This window comes from Sceloporus occidentalis, unplaced genomic scaffold, assembly GCF_023333645.1.
Source record: "Sceloporus occidentalis isolate IW3139 unplaced genomic scaffold, rSceOcc1.0.p SCAF_1, whole genome shotgun sequence".
NCBI classification, from domain to species: Eukaryota; Metazoa; Chordata; class Lepidosauria; order Squamata; family Phrynosomatidae; genus Sceloporus; species Sceloporus occidentalis.
Window position 1 is genome coordinate 169,260,408 of NW_028316981.1, and position 21,299 is coordinate 169,281,706.

At 41.4% G+C, this 21,299-nt stretch overlaps 1 protein-coding gene across 1 annotated transcript; it reads right to left on the reverse strand.

The window, feature by feature from the left end:
* Nucleotides 1–56: 56 nt before the first annotated feature.
* On the reverse strand, nucleotides 57–21,193 carry LOC149322702 (cysteine sulfinic acid decarboxylase-like). The gene is made up of 15 exons (XM_089509109.1): nucleotides 21,151–21,193; nucleotides 19,273–19,422; nucleotides 17,077–17,203; nucleotides 15,932–16,022; nucleotides 12,917–13,023; nucleotides 11,331–11,446; nucleotides 11,084–11,163; nucleotides 9,825–9,879; nucleotides 9,181–9,297; nucleotides 7,337–7,401; nucleotides 4,063–4,144; nucleotides 2,139–2,338; nucleotides 1,506–1,557; nucleotides 541–630; nucleotides 57–382 (listed from the first exon to the last, which is right to left on the reverse strand). Exons 2-15 carry the CDS (start codon nucleotides 19,393–19,395, stop codon nucleotides 209–211), a joined length of 1,479 nt encoding a protein of 492 aa, XP_089365235.1. The 5' UTR covers nucleotides 19,396–19,422; nucleotides 21,151–21,193; the 3' UTR covers nucleotides 57–208.
* Between the last annotated feature and the right edge of the window lie 106 nt (nucleotides 21,194–21,299).

The window sequence follows — 21,299 nt, forward strand, 5'->3', positions numbered from 1 at the left end:
GTGATGTTTGAAGAGTAATGAGTTTAGACAAAGGAAGAATAAATTAGAGTCATTAGGGAACTGTAGATTTATTTGGTTTTTGCAAAAGTTGCAAAAATCATGAGTGGAGAAAAAATACAAAGGCTGTTGAATTTCAAAAGGAGTCCAAGTCTTCATTAGGGTTCACACCACTGGGCTATGAGGAGAAGGAGAAAGGAGCACAGCTAAACTACAAATCCCTGCCGAGCCTCTCAATTTCATCCAGGAAGAAGTCCAGGTCCTCTCTGGTGACTGCTGGATTGGTGACAATCTGGCGGAAGAAGTTGACCCTGTTGCCATGCGGCTGATAGCCCACCATCATGGACCCTTTCTTCATCATCCGCTCCTTTATTACAGGAGCAACCTAAGCCAGGGAAAGTAGAAATCATGTGTAAAAATTTGGTTGGACTTTTAGGGTCTCAAAGGCAGAGAAAGATTTCGTCACTATTGGCTATGGCTGCAGTGATTCTTAAGAGCTGTCTCTCTTCCTGCGCCCATTCAGAATTCTCAATGCGTACTTACTTTTCCTAGTTGCAGAGAATAGTCAGTTTGACCCTCCTGTCCTCGCAAGCTAGGTGGCACATACCAAAAACAAAGATTGATGAACTCAGGCTGGAAGAAATAATAATAAAACATTTTTTAAAACTTTTGGGAACAGAATTTTCCCATCCCTTTCTGACTACTCTGCAATGTTTTGAGTCCTGGGTCTACATTTCAATAGCATATCTATACATTCACCAAATCAATCTGCATCTCTGTATGCACAGTTTCATTCAAAGACATTGCCATGTTGGTCTGGAAAATCTGTATGCAAAGGAATCTTGTAGCACCTTTGAGACTGAAAGAAATAAGCTGGGTGCATGAGCTTTTCATACATCTAAGGAAGTAGATTCAAGTCTACAAAAGCTTATGCTACCACCTTGTTTCTTTCAGTTATACTCAAAGATCCCTTTGCATACAGTTTAATGTTAATTTGGCACAAAATGCCTTAATGGAAGTAACACATTGGTAACACTGGCTGGAGAAATGGCAACTGCTGGGGGAATAACAAATTTGTCTGAAGTGCCTAATCCGATATTGGAGCGAGACCACAACTCCAGTGGAAGAGCATATGCTTTCTGGATGCAGAATGTTTAGAGGAAAACTGATGTTTCCAAAAATAATATGGAGGAGGAAGATACAGAAGGGACCTTGCTGAAGACACTGAGCTGCTGGCCTTCAGAGCTGACAATACTGAGCTAAAGATGGGTGCACAATGTGACTCAATATGACAGCTTCCTGTGTGTGGCAGCAGTCTGAGATTATACACTGGTGAGACAAATGCCACACTACACATGTCTAGACACACAATTCTTCATGCCCTTTCATTGTATCTGAAGGCTTGTGTCTTACCACTGAAAAGAACTCTATGATTCTAAAGTGCACACTTACTGAAACAGATGCCAAGTCTGAGGCGTTTTAAATCTTGGAGGTCAGGAAGGTCTTACCTCTATCACCAGCTGAAAACCTTCTCTCTTCTTCATCTCATTGGCCATATACCTAAAATAGGAGGAGAATGCCTGAAGACTGGGATGAGTTACATCAGGGAAGCCACCTTCAGTGGGTTCAGGGGCCATTTCCTGCATCCTGAGCATACAGGAGCTGCACTGCACTACTGCTGAAATTCAGTGGCACAGCAATGTAAGATGCTATTTATTTATTTGTTTGTTTGTTTGTTTAGTTAAATATTTATAACCCGCCCTATATCCCCACTGTTGTCATTTTTTTATAAAGACATGAAGAGTACATATTTTTAAAATCATACTTGTACGCCCTGGAATTAGAATTTTTAAAACAAGGTACATGCCTTTAGCATGTCTTGTTTAAAAGTGAAAGCACATTAAAACAAATGCTTCATTTGATTTGATTTGATTTGATTTATCTTTCTGTTCATGCTGTAGCAGTGCAAATTACCAAAAGTGACTGTGTGTGGAGGAGATGTATTTTCTACCTTTGACTTCCATGCTCCACAATCTGACAAACCAACGGAGGTGTTCATTGTACTCCTTGTGCCTGCTATGCATAAGGACAAGTTGCATGTACGAGGGGGAGACCTCACACCTTCCCCTTTCAGTGCATACCTGGTGAAGGCAAAGGCCCTATCCACTCTCTGCTCCAAGCCCTTGGTGCCATTAGCCTTCCACATCAGCCACAACTTGAAGCAGTCTACTTTGCGTCCACATTGAATGGTTTGGTCACCCCTGTCATAAATTGTGTCGTAGAACTTGTCAGTCTGGAATAGGTAAGTTGCTTTGGCACAGTGGCACTTCTGCAATAGACCCTGCCAGGGAGTGGAGGTCAAAAAACATTTAAAAAACACACACACTTTCTTTTGTTTCTTCTTTTTTAAAATTTGAAACCTTTATAATCTGCATGTCCATTAGGGTGCTTAAAGCATGTACAACAATTCAAAGAAGAAAAACATAAGACAGCAACAGGATAAAAACAGTAGGAAAAAGCGGATTTGAAAAAAAACAAAAACTGCCAAATTTAAGAAATTGAGTACCTCGACAAAATATGGAAAATGTTGCAAGACAACAGGCAACAGGAAAAGAGCAAGACAGGCCTTATTTCCATTATAATGGCATGGCATGGTGCATGGTGAAGGCTTTTTCCTACATTTCTAGTCTAGTATAATTCAGCTATTAGCAAGACATAAGTAGTGGCTGTAAACTCATATAGGATAAGGCAGCCCTTGAGACATGCTAATTTTAAAGTAGAGGTGGAACCTTGCTGTGCTAATTTGGGAGGAAGTGTTCAGTTATTGTAAAACAATGTGAATTGAGCAGAGGATTAAAACTAGGGCCATGTATGTTCAAGCAGTTCCAACAAGAAGAAAATTTAGTGAGCACCAAATTACATTCATTTTGACTAGACTTTATTCGAACCTCCTTATTTTTATGTTTCTAGGCCTAATGGCTGCAATTAAGTGTGTGGGCACATCAGAGCTAAAGGGCAACTCAGCAGTATTTGTTATGATCACTGAGGTTTCCAGCATTCTATATAGCTACTCTTCTCCAAGGGCTAGCAGATTTACAAGAGTTACACATTTAAGGCAATCTATGCAAATCTACATACATAGGGGTCAAACAGCTGGGCCAAATGAAGCAGTTTCAGGCCGTTTGGGGAGCGTGGCATTTAGATGACACATGCCCCCGAAACAGTCAGAAACCGCACTGCAGCCAAGCTAAGATAAAAAGCAGCACTAAGAAGAAGCAGAAATAAACTGCTCTAGCCCAGAAAGTGTGCACCTTTGACCATGCATATAAATGCCCTGATGTGAGACCGGTCCCAAAGGAGCACTCCATCCTATGCACCAGTGCATGTTATGCATTTTAAAAAGACGGAACGGCAGTGCAAAAAAAGTGTGACACCTCCAATGGCTATAAGTACAACATACACAAGCCAGACAGTCAAAGACAAGGCATGGGATGAAGGACGGTGAAATGGGAATGTAGGGGGACATGATTGTTCATTGCCAGTGTTTTACTGGGCACACTTCTGCTCCAATGCCTTCTCCTAGTGGAGGGTCGCAGGTGTGACTGTATACATGATCAAACGGGGTGGCCATCCAATGGAGAGGCATCTAGGTAGCAGGCAGTTGCCGGTGGTGTGTTTGTGTGATGGTGCACACGGATGGTGGTGGGGAAATTACCAAATAATAACAACAACAACAACAACAACAACAACCAGCAGTTGTGGCATGTGCACATAGGCTGCCTTGGGAATAGACAGTGCAGTCAGCAGGATTTCGGACCGCTTTCAGAAGAAGCTGCTTCGGACCACTGTTTCCTGCCCCTCTGCTTCACCCCATTGTGTATAGCCAAGTCACTTTGACTTTTTGGCAGAGTGCTGGATTAGATTTTTTTTTTCTTTAGTCACACAGCATTGCAAAGGAGATTCCTTAAATTGAAATATTCCCAGCCCCTCCATCTACAGGGGATGGCGGGGAGGTGGAGGGTGTTGTCCTTCTAGAGCAGGAAGGGAGGGATGCTGAATACTTACAGAGCTATCTTGGAGCAAGAAGGCAGAACACTGCAGCCCAGTCATAAGCATTTTGTGAGGGTTCCAAGCCACTGAATCTGCCCTGCAAGGGGAAAACAAAACAAAACAAAACAAAAGCCTGTTATGGAGGTTAGATAAAATATTAAACATAGGTGGCAAAGGTCCAAAGATGCAATAGGAGTGGGAGGCTAAATGGAAGCAGAATGGATTGGCAATGCTTCTCCAAAAATGTCTATAAAGCAAAGTCACATGTTAATACTGACAATCCTGGATAAATGTTGTGAATACCTCTAAATACAGTATATGTTATCTCTGTGTTTCTGACCATGCACTAGTCAGACCATGCACTGGTGAATGCTGGCAAACATATTTAGATGGCTACATCAGATTTTTTCTGGTGTATCTGTGTTAAGATCTGTGTTAGGTTAGTGCTGCTGCCACTACCAGCTTCTCTCAGACAGGCTAAGGGCTTCAAATGAAGCGACTGTTTAGGCTACAGAACTGGGCTGTTGGGTGACTTTATATAATGAAGTTACTTGGCTGACCTCATATGCTAAGTGGACACATAAAGCCTTATAGTAAACTCTTAATAGTTCAAGACAATCTTCTAAGTCTAAGTAACTCTGCCACACTATTTAATGACACACGTTCTCTTGCTTCGCTTACCTTGTGCCTCATCTGCAGCCCATCTATAACAGGCCTTCTGCCTCTGCCCCTCCATCCACATTTCCCTGATCTCCAGCCCCTCTCAATGACTGTACTGCATAATTCTGATCCCTTTGCCCCTTGCTTAGTCAGATTTGAGTTCCACAGTTCTACCATGTCACAAAGATAGGGCCCAGATCTGATAGGATATAAGAAACATAATCAGACCAATAGCAAACCATGGCTTTCCAGGACGTTTCCCACGCTGACAGCATTCAAGAGAAACACTGGAAAGTTGCTTTTTGAAAGGAAACTTATTTCTATAACTCATGCACCAGCAGCAACGATCTACATTACAACCTCTGTACCTGCAGGGGTTATGTTCCAAGACCACCACCCCCCCATGGATACCTGAAAATGTGGAAAATACGACACCCCATTATTTTAAATGAGACAAGTAATTTTCAGCCCAAGCATACCACAGGATCGCACTAGAGGATCTAGAAATTTCTAAAGAGAACACTTCTCTAAGGCATTTCTAGGTCCTGCAAAGTAATTCTATTATATGCTTGGTCTGGAGGTTGACCATAGAATCATACTGGAGGACCTAGAAATGCCTAGAGAGAATATATCTTTTCAGACATGGTTAAGTGAAACCATGGAAACTGAATTGGTGGGTATGGGAATTGTACTGTACTTAGTTGTTGCTCCTTGAAATCTTTGAAAAGGTAGCTCATTGCACCATTTGTTATTTTTCATTAATTTTCCATTACTTTTTTTAAAAAAAAAAACTCTCATGCTTGAGAACACAATGAGACAAAACAGGGGTGTGTCCAATCTAGAGGCTGAAGGTCGCAATGCCCAATTTTCAAGTCCTTCAGAGCTCCACAGAGCACCAGCATGGCCACTATTTTGAATGGTCAGAAGTGACAATGCATCACTTTTGGTAACCTCTTGGGCTATTTGGGGATTTGGGAGCCATTCTAGTATGGGGACTCCCCCCAAAAGCATGTAATAGATCTGCAAAGGAATTTCTTTTTAAAGTTTAAACTTGGGGGAGTCTGAAAAACTACTTTTGTCAGGCAACCTTTGAGGGGGGAGTTCCAGGGCCTTGTGGTAGGGCTGTACTATTTCCCCCCAGAGGCTCACCTGTGGCTCAGGGATCACACAGTTCCCACGCTCCAGAAAAATTATGCTCAGAACACCTCTTAAACAGTTTAAAATGGTCTTTAAAGACAACTTTGAAAAGCAACAATGTAATGTTACTCCTTGCATGCTGTGCAAAAATATCAATCTCACTCTTTACGTTCCCTTTGGAATGTAGCCACATTCTGCCCTCTATACCTTGTCTAAGAAAGTATAAGTAAAATACAGTCCTCCCTCTGCTCTCGCAGTCTTCAGACTAGTGTCCCTTGCTTATGCATGAGGGACAAAAGGAGGGGGAATGAATGGGGCGTATGACCATGGCGCATACCTGTGCCCCTCTGTACATGTGCCTATGTTCAAGCCAATGGGACTTGAATATAAGTGAAACTCCGTTTTTGCTAAGGGGTCTGGAATGAATCCCCCGCAAAAAAGTAGAGGCAACTGTACATAACTTGTGAACTGTTTACTTCCATACAACCATCCGTTGAAGATACCTAGGCTAGGCCTGATCTAGGAGCTTCATATACAAAGAGGGGAAAATACATCAGTGGGATGCCTTCACCAAGGACAAGTATGTTGGCTGTCATTGTGTGCCTTCAAGTCATTTCCGACTTATGGCAACCTTAAGGTGAATCTATCATGTGGTTTCCTTGGCAAGATTTTTTACAAAGAGTTTTGCCATCACCTTATCCTGAGGCTGAGAACATGTGAGTTGCCCAAGGTCACCCAGTGGGTTTCCTGGCTAAGCTGGGAATGAAACTTTAATCTCCAGAGTTCTAGTCCAACACTCAAACCATCATGCCACACTAGTTCTCAAGGACAAGTAACAGGATCCTTATTCTTTGTAGTGCGGTATCAAATTCCCAGAGGAGGAAGCTGCTGGTCTACTGTTTGATGCACTACTGAGCCAACCTTAAGGATAGCTCCAGGTGGTACAGCAGTTTGCATCTTAGTAGAGATCATGTGACACAATTGACCAATAGGTATCAATTTGCTTCCATAAAGTCCTAGACTCAAGACTGGCTCTTTAGCTATAGACTGAGTGATGTCAACAGCCCATCCCTGCTTGCTTCCAGTCTACCAGCTCTCCTGTATTCTGATACACTCTTATAGCCCATCAGTGGCATCACTAGGAGGGTGCGGACACACCTCACCCCAATGGGGGTCATACACCTGGTGTAGCTACTGAGAGAGCAAGAGAAGGTGTTGTGTCCCTTGCTTGCTTGCCCAGCAGCCACAGCAGTCCATTCCATTTGGGCTTCAGCCAAACTGGAGCCCAAATGGATCTTGGGAGGCCTGGCACTGGCCTCTCCAGCAGCAGTGGCTGCTGGGTGGGACAGTCCCTTCCATTTGGGCTACAGCCATTCCAGAGTCCAAATGGACCTCCGGAGATTAAGGCAGTTTGTCCCCCACTGTACTGGTGATACCAACCCCCCTGTATGCCACTGTAGCCCACCCACCCACAACAACAAATAGCATCTACCTCTCAATTCCATCCAAAAGGTGCCGATGTCTTTGGGAGAGGAGGGCGCTGCCACCCCATGCAGCCTACAGGGGGAGTAAGAGAGGCAAATGAGTATTTAAGGATGCATCTGGTCTAAAGGTGTACTTCTTAATCTACCTGATGCTCGAGACTGGCAGATGCCTTTCTCTCCTATGTGTACCAAAGTTCTTTCTGTTTCTTTCTTTCCTGGAAACTCGGTGTAAATGATCATTCAATGGTTCACAGTCCAGACCAGATATAGTCCATAGACCATCACTTTGAGGAGCACTGGCCTAAAAGATGTCCATGAAGTGTTTTTTGTGATCAGCAATCCCAGTCTGAAAATGTTTGAAGAGTATTTGTGGAACTCAAGAAAATTTTCAGAGAGATCCATCCACTTCTGGGTTCTAAAAGGAGAGCCTTAACTCATTTTTTGTTTTGACTTGTCATAGAGAGTGACAGGGTGGTCACTTGTAGGCAAAAAATACGAATGCCCTCCCCAAGACAGTTCAAGCTCTTAACAGGTATAAGTAGGTAGGTGTGCATTACATCTCACCAAAGCCATGAGGCTTGAAACTGGATATGTGTTTTTTAAAAAAGAAAATATCTCAAGATATGGAATTCTGCACAAAAGAACAAATCTATGTGGTATGCACAGTTCTATTTCTCTCAGCTTTCCCCCCTCATGTCATTCCCTTTTGTCCCTCAAAACTTGAGTTTATTCATTACCTCCTCTCACACCATTTGATAGTAGAGATTCAACACCCAAAGAAGCTGTTGGCCACATCTATGCATAGTTCATTGATTTTCCACTCAGTTTCTACTGTGGTAGGTTAGTCTGCTGCATCTTTGTGTGGAATGTGAATGCAGCATACAGTTTTTTGTTGTTGTGTGCCTTCAAGTCATTTCTGACTTAATAGTGACCCTAAGGTGAACCTATCGGGGGGGGGGGGGTTTGGAAGACAGGTTTCTTCAGAGAAGGTTTGCCATTGCATTCCTCTGAGGCTGAGAGGTTGTGACTTGTCCATGGTCACACCATGGGTTTCCATGGCCAAGCAAGGATTTGAACCCTGGTCTCCAGAGTCCTAGTCCAATGTTTAAACCACTACACTGCACTGACCACTATGTACAATACAGCATACAATACAGACACACAAAATAATTCCTTGTTCTCAGAGGAGGCTGCCTGATGCATATCTGCATGAGATGTATCTTGCAAGATACATCTCTTGCAACCAGGATCCAAAATGAGAAGAGTCATGAGATTATCCTCAATCAATCAATCAATCAATCAAATGCATGGAGAACTGAATTCTGACATAATTTTACCTCTTGAAATCATAATCAAGAGCAGTGTAATTAAAAATGCATTCCATGAATACCAAACACTATACACCATCCAGGGGCATCTATGTCTATCTTGCAAAGGCTCTTCTGTGTTGCATGGTAAAACAGCTTCAAGCTGCCCAGTCACTCACACTACCCTGAATGATGTTTCAGGAGCATCTGATGATGTAGAACAATAAAAGGACTTGGGGAAAAATGTAGTGCACATGCTGAAAACAGTGTGTGTGGCCCTTTGGATTCCGTTCAATGGGCCAGAAGTGGCCATTTGTACCTCTCAACATCCTGGTTTGTTAGATTCTGGGGTTTAAAGAAGGGCTGGTCAACTGGGAAACTTCAGCTGTTGCTGGACTCCAACTTCCATCACTTCTAACCAGCATAGCCAATAGTGGAGTATTTCCCTTCTCTGAACTACAGTTACAACAAATGTCCCATTTTTCTAATAGGCATCTCCCTCCATCCCCAAAGAATGGATTCTTAACTCAGTATACTGTACTTACATCCACATGGAGCCAGATCCTGTGCCTTGCACACACTTCTGCAATCTCCACCATGGGGTCAAAGGCTCCTAGAACCGTGGTGCCACATGTGGCATTGACAAAGAAAGGAAATGCCTTCTGGAAGGGAGCAATAACAAAGGTAGGTGTCTGATAGAAGGCAAGCATATTCAGGAAGTTCCTTAACATTACTTGTCACCAGCCAATATTCCCCCTTATCCCATGTGTGTCCCTGGATATCCATGATTTTAAAAATGCATGACATGAAATCATCAAATTCAGTGTTTCTTTCCCAAAGATTCTGAGTGGGGTTAGGCAAACAACCACCGTGAGGATGTCACATCCCAGCTGTCTTACCAACACTTCATGAGCTGGGATGGGGACCATCCCTTATTGTTGTTGTTATTGCTGTTCTTGTTGTTGTTGTTGTGTGCCTTCAAGTTGTTTCTGACTTACAGTTACCCCAAGGAGACCCTATTGGCAAGATTTGTTCAAAAGGAGTTTCCCATTGCCTTCCCCTGAGGTTGAGAACATGTGACTTGCCCAAGTCACCCAATAGGTTTACCTGCAACATGTTTAAGCCTTAAAGCTGAGCAATGGATGACCCTCACATGTGCCCAATCCTTCCCTCTCTAGAGAAAACCTACCTCAGATTTGGCTTGTTCGATCTGTTTCTCCAGGTCAGCTGGGATCATTTTCCCTCTAAGAAAGAAAGATGTGGCTGAAGTGACCCAGACCAAACATTAATGTTATTTCCTGAAGACGTCATTGCTTAAGACACCTTGCATTATAACTGATTCATATATGTAGCTATTTCCTGGATTATAATATTTCATTCTGTAAGTACAGCATCTCATGTTTGAATTCTCCCCTGTAAGAAATTCCCCACATGCAAAAGGCCAGCATTATCAGGGGAACGAGTTCTAGACTAGCCTTCTCACTGAAGTGTTGGTTTTCTATGTGTAGGGAATTTCTCCCATACCTTCAGGGGAAGCATTCAAGGTAAGAGTCTTCTTCTTGTAGTCTGAAATGTTAAAATCCATATGAAGCTACTCCTTGTGATTCTGCTGATTGTGTAAATCAACAATTACTGTTGTAACGATTAATAAATTACTGAATTGTACAGTCAGACTGAAGGATGTTTCATGCAACTGCACTAGGGTTTATTTTAAATCTGTGGCTGCTTCTACAATGTAGGAATAACCCAGTTTGACATCACTTTAACTACCATGGCTCCATGCTATGAAATTCTGAGAATTGTAGTTTTGTGAGACATTTAGCCTTCTCTGTCAGAGAGGTCTAGGGCTACAACAAACTACAGTTCCGAGAATTACATAGTATTGAGCCATGATAGTTAAAATGGCATCAAACTGGATTATTCCTGCATCAACTTTGTTCTGCCCCCACACTGAAAGTTCATATGCATAGTGATGAAGTGACTTATGCACTCCTTTTAGCATGGATTTAAAATGCCACCTTAACACTCTGGGGTTCGGGGGCTGTAAAAGACTACTGGGCAGTAGCACCATTTGCAGGCTTAGAGTTACATACCTGGTTTTGTTTTGGTTTTTAAAAAAAGAAAGCATGAGATTCACAGGAAGCTATATCTTGTGCTCATTACAAGTTCCTGTGTTTCCAGAATGAAATTAATGGAAGCATGGAGACCTGAGTATGAAACTGGCATTTTTTGTTATATATTAATTGGGAGTGGGATCTAAATGTGGAAAGGGTGTTTCAGCAATAGAATAAGCAGTCTAGAATGGTTGTGGACTCTCTCTTCTTGGATATTTCCCCAAGAAGTCTGAAGAGGGAGTGCCAAGAATGCTTTTGACAGAGCTGTAGCTTTACCTAGGATAGTTGGCTGCTGGATTACCTCACAAGGACTTCTAGATTTGAAAACTCTCACCTTTCATCCACTGCAACAAGGTAGACATTGTCTGTGCCAATGCCCAAGAAAGCTGCTCCCTTCTGGATGGAGTAGTGACACTGGAAGAGAAGTCAAAAAAGGAGATCAGGGATGATACCAACTCAAAACTCTCTGATCAGCCTCACTTGACTAACATAGCCAATGATAAGGGATCATAAGAGTCATATTCCAAAGCATCTGGAGGGCTAAAACTTTCACCAAGAGCTGTCTCAGAAGAAGGTCATACCTCCTGTGATGTGAACACTGCCAACTTTGGTATTGCCCAATTTCCCTTCTGCTTACTGTCTGGAAAGTAGTGGTACCGTGCCACATTCATGCCATACATGTTGGAGATGGAGCCTCCTGCAGAGAAAAAGAGCCCCTAAATTTCAAAATCTCCCATATTAATTTTTATTTGTGTATACTTAATTTTGCATGAACATTGTAAACAGGTTGGAAATATTCAGTGAGGAAGAAGGACACAAAGATATAAGACAAAAGTCTGGATCCAAGAACATAAGAGCATAAAAAATACAGGCCAGAACTAATCTGAAAGCAGCAGAGCAGAATATAAAGAGTAAAAACATGGATTGTTTCCAATCGCCTACACATGATGATTTTAATGTTGAAAATCTCAAGGTTAGGTAAGGATTTATATGGTGAAATTCCATGATATTTTCAATGCAAAATGATTTAGGCAGGCTAAATCATCTTCAGTAGCCTCTGAAAAAGAAGCATTTTTAAGCACTACCCCCACCCCTGTCCTTTGTTTAGCTGGAATTTCTTAATAGCAGGGTGGGATGGAGTGATGGAGAAATACAGACTTTCAGTGTTGGGTTGCAGCAGAGTGTTTGCAGTAAACAAAGCAATATAGCTTGAGATGTGTTCTGTCTAGCTAGCCAATCCCACTGTTGCTATGTGTTCTTGTCCAGGTGTGTTATTAGGAGGTACTGTGGGGGGGGGGTGTTGCAGACCACACTAGGTGACACCCTCAAGGATGGTGACACCAGTGCTCCCCAAACATCTTCCTTTGGGCTGAAACAGGCTGTGGTGTTTGCCTGTGTCCCTTTAAAACATGGTGTGAGCAGGGTGACAGTCAACAGGAGAAGAAAAGAGAGGCCCTAGGTTTGTTTGTTTGTTTGTTTTATTTTTTATTTTTACCGTATATAAACTATAAGTCGACCTCATATATAAGTCAAGGGCAGTTTTGGGAGCAAAACTGTGGATTTTGATATGACCCATGGATAAGTCGAGGGTGAAACTTGGGGACATACAACAATGGATCTATGATGAAGCAAAGGAAAACAATGCCAAAGAACCAACAAAATGATGGCAAGCATAACTGTTTTGGCTCACACTAAAGGCTGGGTGGAAGAGAGAATAGAGGGAGGTCAATGCTTCCAGGACAGATTGCACTCTTGCCTTTCACCAGGAGATGGTTCCCTTTTTAATAAGAGCTAAAACATAGAATTTATGTTGACCTGTGGATAAGTTGACCTAGGTTGTTGGTGTCAATTTTTTGACTAAATTTTTAGACTTATACATGAGTATATACAGTAAATTGAAAATTTTAAATAAAACGTTTGGATAAAAATTGGATTAAAAAGTTTGCTGGAACATGCTGAAGTGCTCTTTTTTTCTGGTGGCATAGGAACCTATCCTTATCCTTTCCATGTTATTGCTACCTCTGGTACCACATTTTCTGTTACAGAAAAGTTGCTCACAGGCCCATTTACTTGAGGTATTGACTGAGGTATACCTGCAGAAATTGTGGAAATATGAACCCTAACAATACAGTAAGAAGTATGATCATGTGGCTCTAAGTTTACATACCAGGACAGAATATTCCATCTCCTTTCTCCCATCCAATTAGTTCCCGCAGCTTCCTCAGCACCACCTCTTCCATCAGAACAAAGACAGGACCAATCTCATAGGTGTACCTACAACAAAAGAGTGGATGGGTGAGTATTTTTGACCACCACAGCTGGATGTTGGAAGTCTTCCAAACTTCCCCAAGGAACCTCAATAGGGGGTTAGAGTCACAAACAGCCTGTGAATCATTGGACCAAGGACACTGCCAGGCTTATTAAAAATTTAAGGTTTAAAATCAGGGTTTGAACCAGATTTGAATGTTTAAAAATCAGGAGACTGAGTGGTCCTCCACAAGTTGTTGGACTGTAGTTCCCATACATCCTAGCTAGCCTAGCCATTGGTAAAGGATTCTGGGAGTTGTAGTCCTACACTATCTGGAGACCCATATTTGAAGAACCTGTTTTAAACTTGCAGCAGATGAGAACATCATCATTAGAGTTGCTCAACAGGGAAAGCACAGCCAATGGAAAATATTTTTAAGATGTCAGCTAAAATAAAACTGGCCAAAGGAGATCACAAAGTACATGTGGGAGGAAGCTGCATCATTGATCACAAAGTGAATCAAAGGGGAACACCCAATAGCTGCTCCCTGTGATACTTACGCAGTCATAACTGACATAAATAATCACAAAGGGACTGAAATGCTCTTGGGATTAGGGAATGGTATCATTTCCCCAGGCACTCAAATGCTGGTGTTTCTTTGGAGGACGGTGGCTAGTACTCTGAAAATCCAGTATGTTGGATTCGGACTAAAACTTTATTCTTATATAAATAAATGGGGCTTAGATTGTTACTAGCTTGTTCCATTGGTTTCAATAGAAACTAGTTTCTGATGACAGTCTGGATCTAACTGAATGTCTTCACAACAAAAGCAAAATCATATTTCTATGCATTTTTACACAGATGTGAGCAACTGAGTTCAATGAGATTTACTCCTTAAGTATAAACTAAGTTTCATGGCAGAATATCCAGAATGGGTGCAGCAAATGAATAAAAAACTGTGGCTTCCCAACCACCTCCATTCCTCTTAACCATGAGTCATGCTGACAATCATAGACTTATACTGGAATAATATTCAACCTTTCACACCAGGGAATCCTTTGAACTGCAGATTTATGAGTTGGACGAGAGTTCTCAGACAGAAAATTCCCATCATCCTAACTAAATAAAAAATTGAAGGGTTGTTTCAAGAGAAAAGCTAAACTGATATAAAACTGTTATAAACATATTCTATTATCTACGCTGTGAGTGTGGAAATACCACAAGTTGCCAAGTGATCCAAGAGGGCTACCAACCTGCAGCTCCCAAACAATGTGTAGTTAAAATGAAAAGCTGTGAAGAGACATTATTTATTAAGATACTATTAGCTTGCCTTGTACCAGGAAGTCACAGGGCAGGGTACAATTACAATATTGGTGTTTATTCACCTGCTGACTGTCAGCATAATGGGACTTTATCACACATTGCTTTTAAGACCCCATGAAAGTTGAAAAATAATGCCTTTGGCAATAGTTATCACACAATGCGATTTCAGTCTCATTGCTGCCTTGCCCTCTGTAGCCTTGCTACAGAGCACCTTGTCATTGATGGGAAAACCCATCAATAAGCTCCCAAATGTGCTGCTGTAGCATTAATCCTCAGCTGTGATACGTTCCTTCCGGTTGTTCCAGTATTGGGAACTCACATGGTGTCAGTGTCTCCTCCTCTTCCCACCCCCAACACCCTCCTCCTCCCTATTCCAGAGTAAACAGGGTTTTGTTTTTTTAAAAAAACAAAACCTTCTTTTATTTTCTCCCCACCTCCACCTCAAACAAAGAAGAAATAACAGTCTTCTCACCTTGAGAAAGGACTCTCATTTCTTTTTTGGTATGGAATTGTAAAATTACATCAAAGAAAACTTTTATTAAAAAATTATAGGAAGGGCATGCATGATTAGGGAAGGGCATGCAGGGCTCAGAAGGCAGCATTATGCAGTGCGGAAATCAGATTGCACAGCCATGGATTACCAAAGCAGTGCTAAAGCGGAGAACGTGTGATAAATATTGATGCAAAACTGGTATGTTTCTCTTATTTAACTTGTGCAATTATGGTGGGACAGCAGGAACATGTGATAAAGTCCATGGACTGGTTAAAGTCTATGAGTAGGAATGTGGAGATCTACATTCAAATGCTATACAGCCATGAAGTTCACCAGGTGCTCTTGAGCTAATCACAATCTCTCAGCCTAACCTACTTCAGAGGGTTATTGGTTGGATAACGTGGAAGGAGAGAAGTGGGAGCTTCAGCTTCTTGGAGGAACAGTAGGATAGATGTAACAATTATGTCGGTGCTTTGCTTCATTGGTTGCCACTTGCAGTGTAGAGGAAAATGCTAAAACAGTTATATCACATTCAACACTCCTCACATGAACTGCAGTGCACATTATCAGGGAGATGCTGGTTGGCAGTATTGTAGGAACCATGCAGCCCTCCAGAAGTTTTGGACTGCAACTTCCAGCATTCGTCATTGGTTATGCTGGCTAAGGCTGATGAGACTTGATGTTCAACAACATCTGCAGGGCTGCATGATCCCCATCTATGGTATACATACTTATTTCTTAGAGGGACCCTACACTGTGATTCTTCCTGAACCATGCATGAAGACAGATAATATTGCATTGAGCTGCATTATAAAGTAAAAGTTGTCTAAAAGAAGAACTGTTGTTCATGAGATATGTACCCATCCCACTTTTGGCTCTGGCAGGTTTTGAAATTGTTTCTTAAATCTGCTAAACATGTTTGAGGACCACAGAACACAAAATAAATATGAGTGTACACCACAGTAAGCAATGTCTTTCATACCATCAACTCCAGCTCTTTCAAAAAATAACAATCTCCAATTCAGAGAATAATGACAAAATCAATATATGATCAGAGCTAAGCTCTTTAACATTCTTTAAAAACCTCTAAGGCTCAAAAGAAAGTGTACAACACTTACTGGCTGGTGTTGAGCATCTCTGTGATGAGGCGTCCAGCCAGAGCATGTGGATCAAGCCCTGAAAACAGTTGGTTAAAAAAGCGTGGATGACCTGAGAAAGACAAAAGGGCGGGGGAGAGTAGTTATATTGAAGTGAACCTTATTTGGATTTGTGATAGGTATCGAGCACTATACTTTTTCTGAATATGGCCCACTTTTGTGGAATAAAAGTAAAAAACACATCCTTGTACACAGGATATGATAAAGTTGAAAAAAAGACACCCCCCCCCCCCAAATGATCTCAAAGCAGCACTTACTACTTGGTTTGCCTATAACCATGTGAACACTGTTACCTTTTTGCTGAAGCATGGCTTCCTAAGGTAAGGATGTGTGACCCTCCATATGTTGAAATGCATCTCCATAATCCCTCACCAGTGTCTATTGCCACCTAGAGCTAATGGGAGATGCAGTCTATCCATCTTTGTAGGGTCCCACATTACCCATCTAGAGAATTCAAAGCTGCTTTTGTCACAACCCTTGGCTCACAATTTCAGTAATTTTTGAGTCATGAGAAGTATGAATGCATTTTTATTTATTGCTTCAGATGTACAGAAAAGTGAGTTTAAAGTGCTGGACATGCATGCTGACTCAAAAGTTACTTGTTTCTTGCATAGTTATTTAACTTGAGAATCAGGTCAAAAATCTAGTTCCTTACTGCATGACTATTTAACCTGCAAAGAAACAGGTGTATATCAAGACCTTAAATTATGTATGAGCCTTTTCCTTTCTGCTAAATGCAACCTTTTGATATGCACACTTGGAATCACAAACTCATAGAGCTGGAAGAGAGTTTAAGGACCATCTTGTTCAATCCTCTGCAAGGATAAGAATTCACAGTTAAAGACTAGTGCTCCTAAAAGGTGGGTATCCAACTTTTGTTTAAAAGTCTCCAATGACAAGAGTACACCCAACTCTGTGGCAGTCTATTCCACTGCTGGACAGGTCTTGATTTTTTAAAAAATATCCTGGAAATGACAGACTGAACTAAACCAAGGGATCACAACAGGGCATAGGAACAAGCCAAAAAGGAACAACATTAACTCACAAGCAGATCTGGAAGAACTTAATTCTCTCCAAGTTAGTAGTTGCCAGTCCAAGATACTCACATGTTTTCACACTGTATCTGATAACATCCCGACAATGCTCCAACAATCTTTCCTTCGGTTCTCCACTATCTCTGAGATCCAGGTCCAGAATTTGTCGCAGCTCCTCTGGCTCCTTCCAATCACACACCTACAAGCAGGATGGTTAGACAATATTACAAAGGTCAATGGGGAGAAGTGTCATATATTCAACAGTGCAATCCTATCCTCAAATTATGCTAGCTGGATGATTGCAGGATTGCTATTAAATCCTGTATACACAACTCCTATTGCTTTCAGGGACCATTCCACATTACACAATTATTGCAGTGTGACTCCACTTGAGGTGTTATGGCTGCCTCCTACGTAATCTTGAGGTTTGTAGTTGGATCAGAGGAACCAGAGGAGCTTCCTGGCTGATGAGTCTAAAGCCTTCTCCCCTAAAATGCCTGTACCAGGATTCAACAGAATCCAGTCATGCCACTTAAAAGTGAAATAGCAGTACTACAATTGTGTAGTGTAAAATGGCCCCAGAGTCTAGCCATACAAACATTAATCAGCCCTCTGTATCCATTGATTCTGCATCCATGGACTGAATCCCCTCAGCTTGAAAATATTAATACAGATGCACACACACACATATCTAAAAAGGAAACCTTGATTTTGCCAATTTCAGAAATAAGTGGCACCATTTTACTATGCCATTGTATATAATGGGACTTGACCATCCATGGATTTTGGTATCCACAAAGGATCCTGACACCAAACACCAGCTGATACCAAGGGCTCACTATATTAATCTAGGCAGGGCTACAGCAAGAACCTTAGGTTTCAGCACAGTGGCTATTGGGTAGGCTGACCATATGTACTGTTTTAGATGGGACAGTACTGTTTTTTTCACATTTCCAGACTGAAATGTCATTTTAATATAAATGTCAATTTTATCCCGTTTTCAAGAAAAATGCCCTGTTATGTTGCAAAAATAGTTTGAAGATCCCTGTTTGAAATTGTGGTTATCAAAAATACCCCCCCCCCAAAAAAAAAAACCCACCAAAATTGTGTCATGGAGTGTGAGTTTTCTGATAAGATGTTGAAAGACCAAAATGTCCCGCGTAAAATTATTTCATCAGAGAAATATTCATGGTACAATGGTGGTGAAATAAAGTCTCCCTCTACATCTACCTAATTTTTTGTATGAGTTCTATCTCTGAAGAATGATTGTTAGCTCAATATGTTCATGTAAAAAAAACCTTTTGTTATTATCTCACTTTTTCGTGAGTACAGAATATTACATAACCCCATCCTGTTTTTGCCATCCCAATGTCTTAATAAAATATGGTCATCCTATTCCTGGGACAACATCCCAGGAGCCACTGGATACTATAGGCTTGGGTCTGCCATGGCAGAAAGCTCTACCACTGACACTAGTGCACTGCGGCTGCTCCAGTGGAACAGCATATTCTAGGAGATACTGAAGTATCAAATGGAGGGAGGATCTGATTATTCAATGAAATTCAATGAAATTTAAAGAAAAGAAAATAAAGTTTTTAAACCCCATCTTGACCCACCTGTAACTTTAACTGGCACACTTGGGAAGTGACCAGTTATGGATTTTCCCTCTCCTCCCCTGACAGGATTGTATTTCGAGTTTGTGTGGCAAAATACATTTTTGAACCTTTACATGGACAATTGTTTCAGATATACAATCCAAACAGTTTGGAAGTAACACATAAGAAATAAGGAATTACTTGTAATTAAATCCCCTTCCTCCATGTAATTCTCTTAGTAATACATTAATGACTAAGTCATAATTAAGTTACATGACAATTGTTATTTAAGGAGAGATCATTTTGCTCTTTTGCATTGTTGGAGGCCATCTGCTTTTGAACAGTTGCTTCTACAACTGCAGGGTGCATGTGGCCTATTTAAATCTGATTTTTATACCATAGTTAAGTGGCTTGCACTATTCTGTTGTTTTCCAACTAACTAAAATGACAGCTATTTTAGTTAATTTAAATAACAAGATAGCAGAATTGGGTTTTTTTAATTACTTGAAGCAATGTGCATTGAACTGTATTATAACTAATTATTTTTGAAAAGTAACTTTCCAAGGTCTGTGGTGTTTCTCAGGGCTACAGAAGCTGACCATTCCCATCCCATAGGAAGAGGCCTGGAAAATATAGCAATGATCATGTAAAAATTAACTCTTGGAAGTCTTACCTTTTCAGAGACATCCATTCCCTTTCTCACACCTTCTTCTATCATGATCTGGAATGCTTCCTGAAGGAATTGTTCCCCAGACTCTTTGTCCAAGCCAGGATGTGACAGAACATTTTCTGCCATTGTTAGCTCCACGTTTCAAATAGTTTCCTGTAGATGCAGACAAAATGAAATGCATTCCAATCACACCCAAAAGGTAAATCTATTTTAGAATATTTCTGAATGTCTTGCATATTCCCAAAGTTACACTGTAAAGAAAGATTACAATCTGGCTCACTTCTCAGATTGTATCTTTGATGAGAACATTTTGAGGTTTCCCCTTGGTAAAGTCAGCACTTGTTTAAAACAGGAAACAGTATTCCTCCAGTGTCTTTGGTGATGCTAAATTAGATGCCTAGCACTCCCTGCTGTATTGTAATGTTAGTAACTTTCACTAATGGTACAAAATGGAGGAAAACAACAGTTAAAAAATTGTGTCATTTTGCTTCCAACAACTTCATGTGATAATGGGTGATGTTCGGTCAGGGATTCTATCCACAAACATACAGCACCCGCTACATGCTACATGAAGAACACACATACCTGTACTCATATAAGCAAATAATATTTTCAGTCCCAGCATCCTCTCAACACAGGTAGATGAAGAGGTTTGAGAACCTCTCACTTTGAACTTTATTGCACACCTTTTTCCCCCCGTTATGGGAACTGGGAGAGGACTCTTGGGGCCACATGTGACCTGCAAAAAATGGATTTTATTGCACAGCGAATTGTCATCAAAAGGGCCCCGTTCCATCCCCTGGCATCAAGCAGCCCCATTCAATGCTGAGGGGCATTAAATGTTCTGGTCGGAAGTCTTCCGACTGAGGAAAATGGCGCCCCTCAGCACTGAACAGGGACGGCTTGGCACCAGGGGACGTAACGGGGCCCTTTTGAGGATGATTCGCTGTGTGATAAAATTCGTTTTTTGCCGGTCATGCGCGGCCCTGAGAGTCCCCTTCCAGTTCCCATAACAGGCAATGAAGTTATTTATCTCTTCCCATTCACACAAGGCACTAATCAGCTATGGTGTGGGTGTGGGTGTGTGTGAATAACATAATTTAAATGAAGAAAATTCACTCCTAGCACCTTCTTCTGCTTCTAAACTATCTTCCTAAAAGCCATGAGCTGGTTGGAGCATGATTTTGCAGAGGAAGGCCATGTCCTGGGATGATTTTCCACACATGCTACATTTCCAAATAAAAACAAGACAGTAATTTCAGTCCATGCTCTCTTTTATATAATCACAAATCATTGGCCACTGAGCATACCTAGGCTTTATAACAGTATTTTGAAGTTTCACCCTGTAGGCAAGTTTTTTGCATAAAGATTTCCCTGTAATTCTGCAAACCTTGGGGGTTCCCATGAAATCTGATGGTACCTCTCTCTTGTTCATGTGTGGTACCATTCTGGCTGCATTATAAGATCAGGCACCCCCACTCCATTACTAACAGAGGAAATTATTACAACAGTACATTATTTAAAATAGTAAACCATCTTCAGTGCCATAGGAGAAAGGTGATTTAAAAATGCAATAAGCAAGCAAAAACATACATCACTTCCTTCCTGCCTAGATCTCTGACCACTGTGTAGATTGTTCAGCACTGCCCACTTCAACCCTGCCAACACTTTAAAGCTAATCTTTCCACCTATAAAAGCCAAACAACTACATTAAAAAGAGACTTTCAAACTGGGATTTCTAGAATAACTAAGTCCGTATTCCAAGCATAGTGGTCTGACTTCATTGAGCATGCACCACTAATTTTTACTATTTTCACTTCCCTATAGCCTTGACTACGTCTTGATAATTCCTTTATGCTAATGGTAGTCATTCAGTTGGACCTGTTTGCTGGTTGCCTCTGTGGGTGTCCCCTTCTTGGGTGTCAAGCCACCCTCCTCTCTCCTGTGGAATGGGATTTAGGTGGTCTCTGTCAGAAAGACTCTGTGGCTTACTCCTCGCAGGACATTAACTCCCCTTCTTTGGGACAGTC